The 19,491-nt window shown below is 35.6% G+C and overlaps 1 protein-coding gene across 1 annotated transcript; it reads right to left on the bottom strand.

Annotated features, from left to right (window-relative positions):
• Nucleotides 1–16,604: 16,604 nt before the first annotated feature.
• On the bottom strand, nt 16,605–17,198 carry LOC121972565 (zinc finger protein GIS3-like). Its single transcript, XM_042524218.1, has one exon. The coding sequence runs from the start codon at nt 17,196–17,198 to the stop codon at nt 16,605–16,607; it is 594 nt and encodes a 197-aa protein (XP_042380152.1).
• Nucleotides 17,199–19,491: the final 2,293 nt, after the last annotated feature.

Genomic DNA, 19,491 nt, shown 5'->3' with positions numbered 1-19,491 from the left:
GGTGGCGCCGGCTCTGTGTAGTGGCGCTGGCGTCACGGCGGTAGTGAGGAGGGGCGTCGGCGATTAGGGCAAGGAGAGTCGGTGAGGAGATCGAAGAGGGCGTCGACTTCACCCCTTGGTCACGGATTAAGCACGAGGGAAAGGAGGAGGGAATCGCTCGTGCGGCCGGTTAGGGCACGGGGAGAAGGCGTGCGGGCGACGTCGGGGAGAAGAGGACTCGGCCGCTCGGGTTCGGCGAGAAAGAGGGAACGGCGGAAAAATAAAAGAAAAAGCAAAATAAATAAAGAAAAAGAATTCAGAAATTCAACTTTTCCTCATTTAAATGGGGTAGCCTAAACAGGCTTTTCCGGACCCCGTTTTTATCCCCGTTAACTCGTCCGTACGAACTCCGAAAAATTCCCAAAAAATGTCCAAAAATTCCGGAAAATTCCCTTATTCATATTCGCCTATTTCCGGTATTTTACATTATCAACAACTTATAAATTATAAACAGTAGTTCACGACCAAGATGGAAAGGAACAAACCATTAGAAGGTCGTAGTGTAATTAGGTATTAGTTTATCTTAACTATATAATTACACTAGTACACTTAGAGTGTATTGAGTAGGACCATTAGAGGTCGTTTCCTTTTATACTGACTTTATAAAAGAACAAAGACCTCAGTTATTATGGAAGTGTGTGCTCTTAATCCTAATATAATAACAAGCACATATATTTGATATTCATTTCTTTAATTTATCAATGAGTGAGATTTAGTTCGATAAATCAATAAGCTCGATAAGTTGAGAAATGATGTTACTTATAGTGTGACTTCTTGGTTATAGAAAGAAACTGTGTCCTAGTAATCTAGGTTGATAATGTCCCCAAGAGGAGCTCATAAAGATTGTCATGTTAAACCCTGCAGGTGAACTTAGTCCGACATGACGATAAGGTTGAGTGGTACTACTCTTGGACTAAGATATTAATTAAATGAGTTGTCAGTAACTCACTTAATTAGTGGACATTCGACATCTGAAACATAGGGAGACTAACACACTCATAATAAGAAGGAGTCCAAAAATGTAATTTGGGATTGGTGCGGTAGTTCAATAATAATTCTTTAGTGGTATGAATTATTATTGATGAAGTTAAGTTGTGTGTTCGGGGCGAACACAGGAAGCTTAATTTCATCGGGAGACCAAAACCAATTCCTCCTCTCGGTCCCTATCATAGCCTCATGTATATAGAGATTTATACCCACCTTCTTACCCACTTTTGGTGGCCGGCCAAGCTAGCTTGGAACCCAAGATAGGGTCAGCCAAGACCCAAAGGTTGAGCCAAGTTGGTGGCCGACCAAAGCTTGGGTCCCAAGCTTAGGTGGTCGGTCACTAGAAAATTAAAAGGAATTTTTTATTAAAATTATTTCTTATGTGGATATCATGGTTTTAAAAGAGAGTTTAAAATTTAAATCTTTTCTCTTATAACTTTCTACAAAAGATTAAAAAAAGATTTGAAATCTTTCTTTATTTGTAGATTGAAAGGAGATTTTAATTATGAAAAAACTTTCCTTTTTTAACCAGGTTCATGCTTTAAAAGGGAGTTTAAAAATTATATATTCTCTTTTATTAGTTTCTACAAAAGATTAAGAAAAGATTTGATATCTTTCCTTATTTGTAGATTGAAAAGAGATTTTAATTTTTAGAGATAACTTTCCTTTTTGGAAATTATCCACATGTTTAAAAGAAAGATTTTAATTTATAAAATTTCCTTTTTACTAACCATGAAGGGATTAAAATTATTGGAGAAATTTTTATAAATTTCTGGAGACAAATTAGGAAGTTTTAATTAATTAAAACTCTCCTTGTTTATAGCTTGTAGTGGCCGACCATTATTATTAAGAGAAGAAAATTGTTTTTAATTAAAATAATTTTTCTTTTTCATGGCAAAGAAATTAAGTTTTTATTTAAAATTTCCTTATTTGCCAAGACCAAGGATTATAAAAGAGGGGGTAGAGGTGCCTTAATGGCTAACGAGTCTATTCTATTCTTCCTCTCTTTTCCTCCTTGGTGGCCGGCCCTAGCTTCTCCCTCTTCTCTTCTTCTTGTGGCCGGCGGCAACCCCTCTTGGAGCTCTTGATGGTGGCCGGTTCTAGCTAGGAGAAGAAGGAGAGAAAGGAGGTTTTTGTTTCATGCATCCCTTGGAGCATGGTGGTGGTGGTCGGACCTCTACTTCTCTTGGAGAATTGTGGTGGCCGAAACCTAGAAGGAAGAAGAAGGTGCTTGGTGGATCTAATCTTGGAAGATCGTTGCCCACACAACGTCCGAGGTTAGAAGAGGAATACGGTAGAAGATCAAGAGGTCATTAAAGTTTACAAAGGAAGGTATAATTAGTAATTAATTTCCACATCATACTAGTTGTATTTCTTTTGTATGAATTCTAAATACAAGAGGCAATTAGATCTAGTTTTTCGAAATAGTTTTTCGAGTTTGTGTTTTCTTCTTTTTCGAATTTGTGATTCTATTGTTCTTTTTGGTTAACCTAGAGTTATTTAAGGAAATAAATATTAGCTTTCCTTAAAAGACTTTGCCTAGGTGATGGTGGTTGCTCCCATATCCAAGAAGGCAATGTGCCTCGCCATGCAGTCCTGGAAGTCAATTTTAGAAATTAATATTTATGAAATTAATAACTTAGGTAGATTTGAATCAATAGTATTAAGTTCTGCTTGCGATTCAAATCTAAACCATTAAGAACAGATAAGTTAAATTTGGAATCAATGATGTTAAGTTCCGTCTGCGATTCCTAATTTAACTTCTAAAGAACACAATAGGTTATTTAAGGAAAGGTTCGACACTTGTACATAAAAATTTTGTACAGTGGAACCGGTACATTTTCCTAGGACTAACCAACAATTGGTATCAGAGCTAGGGTTTGCCTCTGTGTGTTTAGAATTCAAATAGGTTATGCACATGTCATACATAATTTAGGCAGGATAATAGTTGGATGTGCTAACTTTTTGGTTGCAGGCTCCAACTATTATGGCTTATAGATGTTGTGTGTGATTGGACCCTTGGACATGTCAAGGGCATTATTGTGTGTGTACATGATTGTATGTAACTAATACAGCAGGAGCTGTATTAGTCCTAGGATTTTAGAATTTTATTTTCGATCTAGATTTCATGTACATTCCCTCGAGGAATATAGGATCGACACATGTAAAATTTTATTTTTGTCGCGGATCGGATGCTTGCGAGGCGTGATACTTTTGGAGCACCAGAGGCGCAGTGGAATAAGAAGCAAGATGGATGCGACGATTCGACCCAATGGCAGTGGCTAAAGATGGCAGCAGCTAGGGTTGGAGCACACGGAGGATAGTGATGGAAAAAGGCCATAATAGTTGGAAAATAATTTCCAAATTTATTGCTTTTTATTTACTGTATATGTGTGCATGTGTGTGATAGCTAGGTTAAAATTCCTCACCATAAATAACTAAATGGGAGAGGGATTAGTATATGAATCCCATGGTCTCCATTACTGGTTTGTAAGTGATGCAACAAGTTTACGCGTTGGCTCTGAGTGCCTTCCTCCATATCGGATGAGTTTGTTTGCGGATCACTAGATCAAACTTCCATTTAGGATGACTATAGGAAATTAATTAAGAGCGTGTGATCTTCCCCATTGGAAGGGGCACAATCTTATTAATGGACTTAGTGTCAAGTAATGGTATACACTTAGGCACGTCTAATAGTATCCTCCCCATCGGAGTCACTACTATTATTTATGTGACCAAAGGAAAACCAACTATTAATTTGTCAAAAAGATAAGTTGACAAGATAATAAAATTAAAACCCCCTCTTACAAATGTCGAGTTTTTGTATACGTCCACACTATCGTGGCATACAAAATTCACGATGTATGAGGTAATTTTATTTGTCAGGATGACAAGGAAATAAAATTAATGGGAAAAACTCCTCTTACAAATGTTTGGTTTTGTATATGTCCACACTATCGTGGCATACAAAATTCACGGTGTTTGAGGTAATTTTATTTGTCATAAAAATTTATTGACAAGATAATTAATGGATAAAACCCTCCTCTTATAAATGTTCAATTTTGTATACGTCCACACTATCATGGCATGCAAAATTCTCGGTGTTTGAGGTGTTGGTGAATTTAAATAATATTGTTTGAGGAATCAATGTTATTTTAAATTCAAAGTTTTGACCAAAATATTTGATCAAAGATAGACCAACTATTAATTTTATTTGTCATGAAGTTAGAATGACGAGATAATAAAATTAATAGACAAAATCTCTTTTTGTATACGTCCACACTATCGTGGCATACAAAATTCACGGGGATTTTAAAGTGTTGGTCTTGACCAAATATTTTTGTGATTCTTAAGATTTCAAATGTTAGTCAATCCCCTAGTTGTTATACTATAGAATAGAGTTAGTAGTCCCAATTGTAATGATTGGAAAACTTTGACATTAAGATAGACTGTCCTCACAGAACTGAGAACAATAACGATGTATTTTATTAGTTGTTGAAACATATTTAGTGGTGTTATCTACCAGTACCTGGTGTGTAGATACAGGAACCACTGATTATGTCTGCAATTCATTGCAGGGGTTCCAGGAAATCTGACAACTATATAAATCACCGTTCACATGGGCACTGCTGTAAAAGTAGCAGCTGTTGCAGTGGGAGATGTTTATCCTTTGATAGGAATAAAATATGGATTATTAGAAATTATCTTTACGTACTAAGTTTAGAAAGAACCTGATTTCAGTTTCTAAACTATTAAAGAATAGATATTCTGTCTATTTTGATAACAAACTTGTTATCAAGAAAAATAGGGAAGTTATCTATTCTGGTATGTTGGTTGACAATTTTTAATCCAATAACTCCCACGATGCAATTAATGAAAATTAATAACACATTTTCTATCTTTAAGAGAAAGTAACCTTTGGAAATGAACCAATCATATTTTTGGCATCCAAGGCTAGGTTATATTAACTTGAGTAGGATTCAAAGGATAATAACCAATGAACTCTTGGGTTCATTGGTAGTGGAAATCTTTCCAACCTGCGAGTCTTACTTGGAAGGAAAAATAACCAAGAAGCTTTTAAAGGGGTATAGAGCCAAAGATATGTTGGAATTGGTTTATTCTGATTTGTGTAGACCTTTGACTATCTAGGCAAGAGGTTGTTTCGAATATTTCGTCTCTTTTATAGACTACTATTCGAGATAAGGATACATTTACTTGACTCGCCACAAGTCTAAGTGCTTTGATTAGTTCAAAGAATACTAGACTGATGTGGAGTAACGTCAAAGAAAAAGTATCAAGATACTACGGTGAAATCGTAGTAACAAGTACCTCTTAGGAGAGTTTAGGAGTCACTTATCAGAAGTTGGGATTCAATCCCAACTAACTGCACCTGGTACACCCCAACAGAATGGTGTAGTAGAAATAAGGTATAAGGCTCTTATAGAATAATTAGATTGATGATGAGTTATTCATAAAATTACCAAATTTGTTCTAAGGATATACACTGGAAACGGAATTGAACATAGTACCTTCTAAGTCAGAACTCTCTACTCCCATAAGATTACAGATTGGGTGTAAGCCTAGTCTGAAGCATATTCGGATTTGGGTGGTCTAGCACATGAGAGACACTAATAAGTTGGACATGAGTTCACTTGTTTGTGAGTTATCCTAGAAAAACGAAAAGAGGTTTATAGTCCTTAAAATCGGAAAGTCATTGTTGGCACCAATGCCCGATTTTAGAAAAGGACTATACTATGAACCACAAGGCCATGAGTTAAAATTGTTCTTAAGGAAATTAAAGGACATGTCTAATCTAGTACTAACTGTACAAGATGAAATATCACAAGAAACTGCAACACGTATCACAAATGATACACAATTGCAGAAAGTGCCTCGTCATAGTGGGAGGGTTGTTAGGCAACCTAAAAGATTCATGTTTTAGGAAAGTCTTTGGACTTGATCCCTGGTGGACGTGAACCTGATCCCCGGACATATGGCAAAGCACTCCAAGATAAAGATGAAGTATCTTTGCAAAGAGCAATAAAAACAGAATTAGAATATATGTATTCTAATAGATTCTAGGAGCTTATAGAATCACCAAATGGTGTAAAAATCATTGGGTGAAAATAAGTCTACAATAGAAAAAAGGGATAGATGGGAAAGTGGAAACTTTCAAAGCAAGGCTAGTTGAAGAAGGGAAACCTTTTAACGGTAGCCATGCTTAAGTCTATCCGGATTCTTTTCTCTATTGCTGCTCATATAGACTATGAGATTAGGCAAATGGATGTCAAGACAGCTTTCCTTTATGGAAGTCTTGAAGAATGCATCCATATAAAGCAACCAGAGAGGTTCATTGCAAAGGGCAAAGAGCATCGAGTATGTAAGCTCAATCGGTCTATGGACTGAAGTTAAGCTTCAAGGTCTTGGAACATCCGGTTGTAATCCAGTCTTATGGATTTAGTGTTCGGATAAATCTTGTGTATACAAGAAGTGTGATGAAAGCGTGGTGATATTTCTTGTACTATACATAGATGATATTTTTTGGTAATTGGAAATAATATCAAAGTATTGTCGGAAGTAAGGGTATGGTTGCCCGAACAATTCAATATGAAGGACTTGGGAGAGTACACACATATTCTCGGGATCAAAAGGATCACAAGAAAAGAATGTTGTGTTTATCCCGAGCTTCATACTATCCTAGCTCGTCTAAGCATGCAAGACTCCATAAAAGGTTTTTCTACCTTTTGGACATGGAAAAACTTTATCTAAAGAGATGTCTCCAAAGACATCAAAGCAGATAAAGGACATGGAAGCAAGTTCCTTATGCTTCGGCTGTTGGAAAGCCTAATGTATGCTATGTACGAGATTGGATATCTGTTTTACCCAGTATATAGTTAGCAGATATCGAAGTAACCCAGGACCGGGACACTAGGTTGCCGTAAAGTATATGCTAATTTACAAGGCAGATAATTTGATCCCTGTGGGTTACACGGATTTTGATTTCCAATCAGATAAGGGATGATAGTAAGTCAACTTCGGGGTTTTTGTGTTTACTTTAGGAGTTAAAGCCATAACTATGGAGGAGTGTTAAGCATAGGTGCTTTTCAGACTCCACTATGGAAGTTGAGTATATGGCAGCCTCAGAGGCAGCCATAGAAGCTGAATGACTCAGTAACCTCAAGATGGACTTTGATATGATTTGTGGTTTGTCCAAAGATTATTACAATTTATTGTAATAATATTGGTGCAGTAACAAACTCAAAGAAACCATGAGTCCATAAGGCAAGTAAACACAATAGAGCGCAAGTACCACCCAATACGAGAAATCGTATAACGAGGAGAAGTTGTTGCCGCCTAGATTGCATCAGATGATGACCTATAGATCTTTTCACTAAGGCCCTTAAGGCAAGAGCTTTTGATGGGGATGTTGAAGGGTTAGGAATCAGATGTATGACAGCAGATATGGCAACTTAGTCTTTTAGTATAAGTGGGAGATTGTTAGAGTGTATACTAAAAGTCTAGCTTTTGGTATAAACATTTATCTAGAAAAAAGAATCACATTGGTCAAATGTCTATATTTATGATAAATATAGTTGTTCAATTAATTTATATTGTAGATAACATGGTGTGTGGTGTCACACACAAAGGATCATGTTATCAACACCTTATAAATTATAAACAGTAGCTCACGACCAAGATGGCAAGGAACAAACCATTAGAAGGTCGTAGTGTAATTAGGTATTAGTTTATCTTAACTATATAATTACACTAGTACACTTAGAGTGTATTGAGTAGGACCATTAGAGGTCGTTTCCTTTTATACTGACTTTATAAAGGAACAAAGACCTCAGTTATTATGGAAGTGTGTGCTCTTAATCCTAATATAATAACAAGCACATATATTTGATATTCATTTCTTTAATTTATCAATGGGTGAGATTTAGTTCGATAAATCAATAAGCCCGATAAGTTGGGAAATGATGTTACTTATAGTGTGACTTCTTGGTTATAGAAGGAAACTGTGTCCTAGTAATCTAGGTTGATAATGTCCCCAAGAGGAGCTCATAAAGATTGTTATGTTAAACCCTGCAGGTGGACTTAGTCTGACATGACGATAAGGTTGAGTGGTACTACTCTTGGACTAAGATATTAATTAAATGAGTTGTCAGTAACTCACTTAATTAGTGGACATTCGACATCTTAAACACAGGGAGATTAACACACTCATAATAAGAAGGAGCCCAAAAATATAATTTGGAATTGGTGCGGTAGTTCAATAATAATTCTTTAGTGGTATGAATTATTATTGATGAAGTTAAGTTGTGTGTTCGGGGCGAACACAGGAAGCTTAATTTCATCGGGAGACCAAAACCAATTCCTCCTCTCGGTCCCTATCGTAGCCTCTTGTATATAGAGATTTATACCCACCATATACCCACCTTCTTACCCACTTTTGGTGGCCGGCCAAGCTAGCTTGGAACCCAAGCTAGGGCCGGCCAAGACCCAAAGGTTGAGCCAAGTTGGTGGCCGGCCAAAGCTTGGGTCCCAAGCTTAGGTCGCCGGCCACTAGAAAATTAAAAAGAATTTTTTATTAAAATTATTTCTTATGTGGATATCATGGTTTTAAAAGAGAGTTTAAAATTTAAATCTTTCTTCTTATAACTTTCTACAAAAGATTAAGAAAAGATTTGAAATCTTTCCTTATTTGTAGATTGAAAGGAGATTTTAATTTTGAAAAAACTTTCCTTTTTTAACCATGTTCATGTTTTAAAAGAGAGTTTAAAAATTAAATAATCTCTTTTATTAGTTTCTACAAAAGATTAAGAAAAGATTTGATATCTTTCCTTATTTATAGATTGAAAAGAGATTTTAATTTTTAGATATAACTTTCCTTTTTGGAAATTATCCACATGTTTAAAAGAAAGATTTTAATTTATAAAATTTTCTTTTTACTAACCATGAAGGGATTAAAATTATTGGAGAAATTTTTATAAATTTCTGAAGACAAATTAGGAAGTTTTAATTAATTAAAACTCTCCTTGTTTATAGCTTGTGGTGGCCGGTCATTATTATTAAGAGAAGAAAATTATTTTTAATTAAAATAATTTTTCTTTTTCATGGCAAAGAAATTAAGGAAGTTTTTATTTAAAATTTCCTTATTTGCCAAGACCAAGGATTATAAAAGAGGGGGTAGAGGTGCCTTAATGGCTAACGAGTCTATTCTATTCTTCCTCTCTTTTCCTCCTTGGTGGCCGGCCCTAGCTTCTCCCTCTTCTCTTCTTCTTGTGGCCGGCGGCAACCCCTCTTGGAGCTCTTGATGGTGGCCGGTTCTAGCTAGGAGAAGAAGGAGAGAAAGGAGGTTTTTGTTTCATGCATCCCTTGGAGCTTGGTGGTGGTGGCCGGACCTCTACTTCTCTTGGAGAATTGTGGTGGCCGAAACCTAGAAGGAAGAAGAAGGTGCTTGGTGGTTCTCATCTCGGAAGATCGTTGCCCACACAACGTCCGAGGTTAGAAGAGGAATACGGTAGAAGATCAAGAGGTCATTAAAGTTTACAAAGGAAGGTATAATTAGTAATTAATTTCCGCATCATACTAGTTGTATTTCTTTTGTATGAATTCTAAATACAAGAGGCAATTAGATCTAGTTTTTCGAAATAGTTTTTCGAGTTTGTGTTTTCTTCTTTTTTGAATTTGTGATTCGATTGTTCTTTTTGGTTAACCTAGAGTTATTTAAGGAAATAAATATTAGCTTTCCTTAAAAGGCTTTGCCTAGGCGGTGGTGGTTGCTCCCATATCCAAGAAGGCAATGTGCCTCGCCATGCAGTCCTGGAAGCCAATTTTGGAAATTAATATTTATGGAATTAATAACTTAGGTAGATTTGAATCAATAGTGTTAAGTTCCGCTTGCGATTCAAATCTAAACCATTAAGAACAGATAAGTTAAATTTGGAATCAATGTTGTTAAGTTCCGTCTGCGATTCCTAATTTAACTTCTAAAGAATACAATAGGTTATTTAAGGAAAGGTTCGACACTTGTACAAAAAAATTTTGTACAGTGAAACCGGTACGTTTTCCTAGGACTAACCAACAGTTAGACTCTTCTATTAATACATTGTTATACCCGGTGTCAACCATTGTCTCCCATTAATGGTTGAGAAAGTCGTCAACAACCGTTGTTATACTTGATATATGCAAATGAGACCATACCACATTATAGCTAGTATAATTCATTCTTGAATGTAATTGTTACTACTTACTTATCATTGCTGATGTGTACACTTAGATATCTAGTCTGCCCACTAGACCATCCATGGTAAAGTGTTCTCCTATAGACAGTGGTTGTTTATTTATTTTGTCTGCCCATGGGACCATCAGTGGTAGAGCATTCTCCTGCAGATAGTGACTACTTACCTACCCTGATTCCCACGAATCCATCCGTGGTAGAGTGTTTTCCTGTAGTTAGTAGCTGGGGAGCTAGACAACTACCTTATCATATCTGCCCACAGGATCATCCATGGTAGAGCATTCTCCTACGGATAGTGACTAGTTATATATCCTGACTAACCACAAGATCCATTTATAGTAGCAATTTGAGCTAGTCAGGACTTGTTTTATGCTTATTGCATGCTATTTATATATATGTTTGTGTAGGTTTAGAAGTACAGTATGTACTCCTGATCACACCTGGTTAAGCAGGTTAGTGGAGTATTATTATTGTTGATTATATTTCTAGTTAGCAAATGATTACAGTGACACTCTTACTTCTTGTAGCAAGTATTTTCCTGAGACTGTCCCATTAGATTTCCTTATGTTATTATCATGCACTATTTTTTATACTACAGAGTATGCTATACTCACTACCCCTTGCTTTTTCTTTTGTTTCCAAGTTAGTAGGTAGATGACATGTCGTGTCGCTCGGAGGTCTTGGCTACTAGTCCCGCGTCACATTGAGGTTTTTATTTTTACTGTTACTCTTACTCGTGTTTTAGCCTTCTGAACTAGTTAATGTGTTATATAACTTGTGTGTGGATTTCTTAATTTGTGATATCCTTTTGTCTGTTATGTATTTATTGAGGAAAGTCGTATCGGTACGCAGTCTAGCTTCTTATTTTGTTTGATTGTGTTTATTTTCAGCTATTTGGGCTATAAATATTATCTTGTATTGCCTTGTGGCCATGTATTCAGGTTTCATATATTATCATAAGGGGGAGATGCTGTCCATTTATCGAGTAGGGACTCACTTGGGGTGTGACATCGGAGGAAGAGATGCCTCGTACAACTATTAATAGCTCAGAAAATGAAAACAGAATTTAGAAATTCGTAGACAAGTGTTGTGTTGAAATGAAGAGAACTAGGAGTTTATTTATAGTCTGCTGGTCAATAATGTTCATTGGTTGATGTGGCATCTCCGGACGCTTGGAGTTGGTCCAGGCACCAAAGCGATGCATTCTATCTTCTTCATAATGACTCTTCAATGGCTTCAAGAAAAATTTTTATCCTCGCCTAGGGGACTAGACTGATCCAGGCGCTTGGAGTGTTGCTGACATGGACTCTAATAGTTATTTGCAATAATGTCTTGAAGAGGAAGCACCTTCGGTATAGGCTGGTCCTAGCGCTTGGACCTAGTTCGGGCGCCTGGAGTTCGGGCACCTAGACTTGGTCTAGGCTCCTGTAGTCCGGGCCCTTGGACTTGGTCTGGGCACTTAGAGAAAGTCAACATAGAGTTGACTTTGTCTGGCTGTTGCTCTGATCACTTGGGTGATTCTCCGGTGATCCAAAGTTAAGCTCACCCAAACCCAACTTCGGCCTTCTCTCCTCCAGCAGTCTTCTTCTCTGTCTTCTCGTCCCTTAGAAGCATTGCACATGCCCTTGTCGCTCCACCGATGTACTCTTCCGCAGCTTCTCATCCCTCGGATGCACCGATCTCGTCGACTCGCTTCCCGTGTCATCCTTCTCGTTCGTTGCATCTTCAGTTCGACTTCTTGTTTCTTAAGTCACTGCACACTTAGACACAATGCATCAAAAATACAAAGTCTAACTTAACCTGATTGATCACATCAAAACTTACTCGGGGTACTTATAGTTTCTATAAGTACCATCAGGATAGTTTTGATGTGATCAACTGTGTTAAGTTAGGTCTTGTATATTTGATGTTTTGTGTGTCTGAGTATGTAGGGACTTAGGAACACATAAAGTCGAGCGAAAGACGCAGTGGACGAGAAGAATGACACGAGAAGTGAGTCGACGGGCTCGGTGCATCCGAGGGATGAGAAGCTACGAAAGAGTACACTGGTGGAGTGAGAAGGATACGTGTGGACCATCCGAAGGACGAGAAGCTGGGGAAAAAACCTGCTAGAGGAGAAGGCCAAAGTTGGGTTTGGATGAGCTCAACTCTAGACTGCTGAATCATCACCCAGGCGAATGAAGGTCAAAGAATGGTCAACTCGGATGCCTAGACTCCAGATGCCTGGATCCCTTTCAAATGCTTGGATTGGGTGGCCACATCAGCAAGACCCGTTGCCGAAATAGATCAGGACAGCGACCACATCAGCAGACTTCAGGCACCTAGACTACTTCTAGACAGCTTGATCAGAAAAAGTCATCCAAAGATGTTGAGTGAACCACTGCCAAAGTGGATTAAGTTTGTTAATTCCAGGTGTCCTGAAGTTCAACACAACACACTTTGTAATCATTTTCTGATTTATTTTTTGAGCTTCTAAAGTTTGTAAGAGGCTACACCGCCTTCATGAAGGAGATTTTAGTTGAGTTTTTACTACCTTGAATTAATAACCATCTAGATTGTAACCAAGTAATTCTCTATCTCTTATTACTTTTATGCTTTCATTTTTTGTTTATTTAAGTGTATCCTTGCTAATTAGTTAACAAGAGAAGGTGATAATTTTACTTGAATACTAGTCACCTCCTCTAACCGGTCCACCTGATCTAACAATTTCTTTTTTATTTATTATCAAAAGAGTGTCATCTCGTCTTTACACATTTTTACTTTTTAAAATTACCGTTTTTTAACGTTATGGTAACAATTACAGATTTATAATATCAATTATATGATTTCATAGCTACTATACAATTATATTAGTTATGAATTCAAAGATGTTACAATTTTACATATGTAGCAGTTATCATCCTGTAATTATACATAATACTGATTTGTATTGACTAGATATAAATTATCTATGTTATAGTAGGTATGATTTCTAGTTGATATAATACAACATCGACTTGTGTTTACTAATGTTGATCAATGTTGAGAGATAAAACATCTATATTATAAGAGTTATAAATTATTAATGTGTATTTGAATCGAAATGTTACTATAATATAATATTGTTCAATATTGATTAAAGATGAAGTGTTCATATTGTTATGATTTTTTCCCTCAACTCGGGGGCCAACTCAAGCCCGTCGCATGCCAACCCATGGTGATTTAGGGTTTAGGGCTTGCCTATACCTACTTTTAAATGGATTAATAAAATTTTAATCTAATCTATTTAAATTATTCAGTAGGACGGATTAATATGATATATCTACATCAAAATTGTATTGGTAAAGATAAAATTGTATTGGACAGCTCCGGAATATTGATTAAGATAAAATATCTATACTATAAGACCTATAAATTGTATTGGTAAAAAAAAAAATGAGGGGCACAACTATAGTTTGTAGAGTCGTGATCCTACGCAAAATCGATTTAGGGTCAGGATAGGATCGTAGAATCTTACGATCCTACCGAAAACCTTTAAAATCTTATCATACATGATTAATAATTAGAAAAAATATCTTTAAAAATTCATTTACATATAAATAGATAACTAATTTTGTATATATATATGCAATCATTTACACTCAACACCTCAGATTATATTACTACATGTACAAATTTAAATTAACTTGTAATTTAACTATCATTATCACATAGTAATATTATTTATATTTTCATATCATAAAATAAAAATATATAAAATTTCTATTAACACAGTAATAATAACACATTCAATATCAAAAATATTTTCTTGATTTATAAGATAATTCAATTTAAGGACCAACAAAACACTTAACGTATATAACATAAACTATTGAATCGTTTGATTCAAATATGAACGTCGAAAATAATCTTCTAAAGACTGGTTGATGTCACACAATACTAGACAATAGACATAAAAAAATTCATCATTTTGGGGAAAGAAATGACAGAATATTATTGATAAAAAACTAATTCAAAAATAATTAAACATATGTTTGAATAATTTAAAGCCCTAATAATATGAAAAAAAGATAATAAAAAAAGATAAAATCTTTTGGACATTCGAAATGGATTTAAATAATATTTTTGGATTTGAAATAGGGTGGTTAAGGATAAATTTTAAAATTTATTAAAGATCTTTGAACGAGTTTTGATTTGATATATTATAATATCTGTGGTTCAATCCGAGTCAAAAGTTATGACCTCTCAAAGTTTTTACCGATCCTGCTCCGATTATGCTCCGATCATGTTCTGATTTTACCGATTCTGTTCTGATCCTACCGATCTTACCGATCCTGTTACAATCCTACTGTAAAAATCGATTCTGCACGATCCTGAATCGATTTTGGATTTACAAATCGTATGATCGTACGATCTTACGATCCGGATCGCGATTTTACAAACTATGGGCACAACCAAAGGATACTGGACTTCTGGACTAGTGGTCGCGTGTGCTTTTTAATTTATCTTGATGGCCACTGGAAAACTTTTGTGGAGTCAGATTGATTATCTCATAAATAGTCAATAAAATTAGTTGGGATTAATTTTTTTTTATAAATTATATTGGTAGTAGGGATTTGAATTGAAATGTTACTTTAATATAATATTGATCAGAAAAAAAATAAGTATTCATATTATTATAACTGCTTATTTGTGTTAATGGGAATTAAAATATTCATAGTGTAACCATTATAAATTCATGGTTCCTATAATAATATAAAAATAATAATAACAATTTAAATACCTTGATGCTGGACGGTGAGAAGGATGCCCTCTTATTGTTTCAATCGGTGAGAAGGATGCCCTCTTACTGTTTCAATAATAATAATAATAATAATAATAATAATATAATAATGTCCTTTTTACCCGGCCTCTTAAAATAAAGCACCATTGCATTTAAAAACTTGTTTAATTGTCATTTGAATGTGACGGCTTTGTTTAATTTCTATTCACATTATTTAATTATCACTTTCAGATTATCCATCACAATAGCCAAAGTCCGAGTGCAATTAATTAAGGACCCTCCATACTCACTTCCTGTCTCCTTGAATGATTTGAGTGATGAGTAAATAAAAAGATAAAATAGTGTTAGTTTTATAAAATAAAAATGCTTGAATTTTATAAACAATTAACAAAACTCTTGGATATTAGGAAACAATAATTAAATATGTTTCAATCGACACAAACACTATTATGGAGACATTGACAACCACTTGATCTGTCTCTCCCCTCTGAGTTGTGTAAGTCGTGCTTGTGTACGTCTCCATCGTGCATGAATGGGTCCCTTCACCGCCCAACTAAACTAAATGATTTAAACTCTACATTGACCCTCCCTAATCTACTTCCACGTTATTAATAGTGCATGCTAATCCTAGGATTACTTCGTTGGAGCCCATCATGAGAAATCGAGTTCAAACTAGCTAATTTAACTTTATCTATTAAAAATCTTATTAACCTTTATTCTTATAAATTAAGTTAAATATTTATCAATTATGTAAAATTTATATTTCTAAACATATTATATTATGAATAATTTAAAATTATTACAATTTATAAATTACTATATCTTTAATGATACCTCACCATCCAATGGAGACCTTGAGGCCATATATACAGGATTCTTCTTAATTACGTCTCATTAGACTCATTAGATGGCCATACATGGAGAAAGGCGTGTTAAACTTATAAAAGTTCCTTGCCTGACAAGAGAAAAGGACGTGCCTGAATACTAACTCGGCTACACCCAAGGAGACAGTATGCTTGCACATGTCACTCCTAAACGACGAAGACTGAGATAACTAGTTTGATTGAATTATTAGAGATGTCATGAACTTTGATTGAAGTAGATTTTAGAGGAACTCAAACAACTAAACAAGGATAACATTAACAATAAACATTAGAAAAATAAGCCAAAATAAAGAAAACCAATTTTTCGGTTTAGTTTTGATTTTGATAATAATAAAAAGGTTAGTTGGCAAACTTTGAATTTAACCTTCAATATATAGATAATTGTATAGGTTGGAAATAGGAGCGAGGGTTAATTAATTAATTAATTAATTTTTATCAAATTTACTTAAATTTGTTTGTTAAAAATATTAGACTTTTTATTAAGCTCAAATAACAGCTTGTTATCTTTAGAATTTAGATAAAACATGATATAAAATACAAATTAAATGCGCAGAATTGATTTTGCAATAAAATTCATTATATTTTTAATTTTTGACAGAAAATAAAATAAAAATAAAATTCACCATATTTATATCACTTCACGAAAAGATGAGCTCCGTCGATTGATCGGACGGTCACAATTAGAGGATTACGAACTCGCCGGCGCCAGGCTCAGGCACAGGCTCAACCCGTACGCGTCCTCCGCCGCCGCCTCCGGCGACACTCCAGAAAAGGAGGCGGCCGAGCCATCCACCGACCCGCCGCCACTGTAGAAACTTCCGCCGCCGCCGATTACTACTGCGGCGCGCTCGTAATCAGCAGGCGAAAAGTACTGCGCCAGGTGAGCCGCCGGCGAGGTCCTCGCGTAGGCCCAGCTTCCCGGTGGAGGAAACGTCGAAAGGAGGTGCGGAGAGAAGGCCGAGAAGAAGGGACGGCGGTAAAACCTCCCGTCCTTCCCTGCCTCCTTCCGGAGCTGCCCGCGCTTCAGCCGCTGCCGCTGCCGCTCCTTCTTGTGCGCGTTCTGGTGGCCGCCGAGCGCCTGCGAGTTGGTGAACTCGCGGAAGCAGTACAGGCACTCGTACATCCTAATCCCCCCATCTACGGCGGCCGAGGCGGGGCTACTGCTACTCTCCGCCGCAGCCGCAGCCGCAGCCGCAGCCATCTCCTCTCCGCACCCGTCGACGGCGCAGTTCTCAGCAGCCGACACGTCGAACCCGAACAGCTTAATTCTTGCACTCCCCATGCTCTCCATAAAATCAACCTCCTTTAAACAAAAACCAAACTACTTCTCTGCATCTCACTTCATCTTCTTCCAACAATTTTAAAGGAAATCATCAAAACAGAGTGAAGATTGCATGCATTAAAGCAATTTCTGGGATTTATATAGGAGGATTAAAATTATCATGATTAATTAATTAATTAATTATCATCCAAGAAAGGGAAACAGTGGAAATGGAGCACGTGTAATGCGATCCGAGAAAGATTGGAGGCGGCGGCTTAGACTGCGATTGTCTTCTCAGACTTTTCTTAGATTCTCGTTCGTCTCTTAATTTCCGATGACAACCGAAGCTGAATAGATTCATGCACGGCCACGTGGAATGAACTCCATTTTCTCGGGGCAGATGTCTCGCTCGGGGTTCTGGAATTCAAACCATAAGTCGGGGGCGCTGAGCAGATTAATGTGACATATATTAAAGCTTGATTTTGAAATGATAATTGATTGATCATGGTCTAAAGCGGTGAAGGTGATTGATTAATAATGTAGTTTTATTGTTATCTTATTTAAAAGTGGTGAAGATGGTAATGTGATTTTATTATTGACCAAATAAAGATTTTGTGTTATTCTGTAACACAGAGAGCGTTAATGTTGGATTAGGAATGAGGTTCCCGACATTGACCCTCTGATGTTCAAGTCAATACGTGATTCGGGAGAAGAAAATAATGAGAAAAAAAACTATAACAACGAGTGTATGAAAATATAGAGCATCGCATACCTTTACCTGTAAATGAAAATCATCTTTATAGTGTCACTGTTATATTTATGCACGTATCCCCTCGGGACGGTCTAGTGGCTAGCGCATGAGGTGCTGCCACCATGAGGTTTAAGGTTTGAATCTTGGCATAACTAAGGTAAATGCCTCTCTTATGCACCAGTCATTATTCCTCTCTTATGCACCAGTCATTATTCCAAAGGCTAGTAATCACCCGTGATTTACCTTCTCTGTATTGGTCATGGGACAGGTTGGTGGGGGTGTTCGGGCACTAAAAAAAACACCCGTATAGGGGCGGTTTTTTTGACTTTTAAGAGCGGCTTTCAACCACACCTACACTTTTACCAACGGTTTGAAAACCACTCCTCTTGTCACCGCCCCTATATCCTATCGAAGCGATTTTTGTAACTGTTGGTAAAAATTAAAAAACTGCTCCTATTATAATTTATAGGTACAGTTTGAAACCGATCTTACATGTTATACATATAAGCAAGACGGTTTTAAACCGCTCTTACACACCATGGATATAGGAGCGACTTCAAAGAAATTAGTTGTTACTGGGATTCGAACCTAGGTATCCTAAATTAGAACCTAATCTCCTAACCAACTAGAGTACAACTATTAATATTTTTATGTGTTAGTTAATTATTTAATAACTAGTCAATAGTTTCTTTTATTATATTGTTATTTTTAGTAATTAGGAGAAGATTAAGAGACATATTTATTCATTTATTTATTAATTTATAATTGTTTACTGATAGATAATTTTATATGCTAGTTAATTATTAAATAATTAATTAATAATTTTATTTTACTATATATTTATTCTTAATAAGTTCAACAATGTCGGGTTTAGTAAACGATTTTGGTTATCAGAATATGATATTAAGATGATCTATGGAAAAGAATTTGGTTCTAGTTGATGCTGAAAAGTGAAAAGGAAAAAATTTAGATTAACATTACTTGCTATTAGATGCTAATAAAAGCAAAAGTTTAAGAGAAAAAATAATAAGGTTAATATATTTTAAAAATAATAGTTCTATATAAATACTAATAATATTTAATAATATTCTAATCATAAATAATCTAATATTATTTTTAAATTTTAAAATAAATAATTTTTAATAAATGTCATTATAAAATATTTATACAAAAATATCAAAGTTATATTTCAATAGTCCGAATTGGAGGATGGATAGAATCGAATAAAGAAAGAGAAAGATTTTTCAGAGTGAGATTTAGGATTTTGGAGTTGAATAGAGGAAGAAAAAAAGTTTTTGGCGTGAGATTTAGGTTCGGAGTTAAATAGAAAAAGAGGAAAGATTTTTGACATGAGATTTAGAATTTCGGAAATAGATAGAGGAAGATGAAGGTGTGGAGGTTGCGTGTGATGCCAGAAATGAAAGTTATGTGTTTAGGGAAAAATTTAAGAAAAATACATATAAGAAAATAAAGAAAATTGGTATATATAAAATTAAGAATTTTCTTTTAACAAAAATAAAAATAAGAAAAGAATGAAAACTGATATAAATAAAATGAAGATTT

Source organism: Zingiber officinale, chromosome 4A (assembly GCF_018446385.1).
Source record: "Zingiber officinale cultivar Zhangliang chromosome 4A, Zo_v1.1, whole genome shotgun sequence".
NCBI classification, from domain to species: domain Eukaryota; kingdom Viridiplantae; phylum Streptophyta; class Magnoliopsida; order Zingiberales; family Zingiberaceae; genus Zingiber; species Zingiber officinale.
Note: the sequence above shows the minus strand (reverse complement) of the source record. Positions and strands in the feature narration are given on the sequence as shown.

Coding starts and splice junctions, on each gene's coding strand:
- LOC121972565 (XM_042524218.1), bottom strand. CDS start 17,198: ATGGGGAGTGCAAGAATTAAGCTGTTCGGGTTCGACGTGTCGGCTGCT.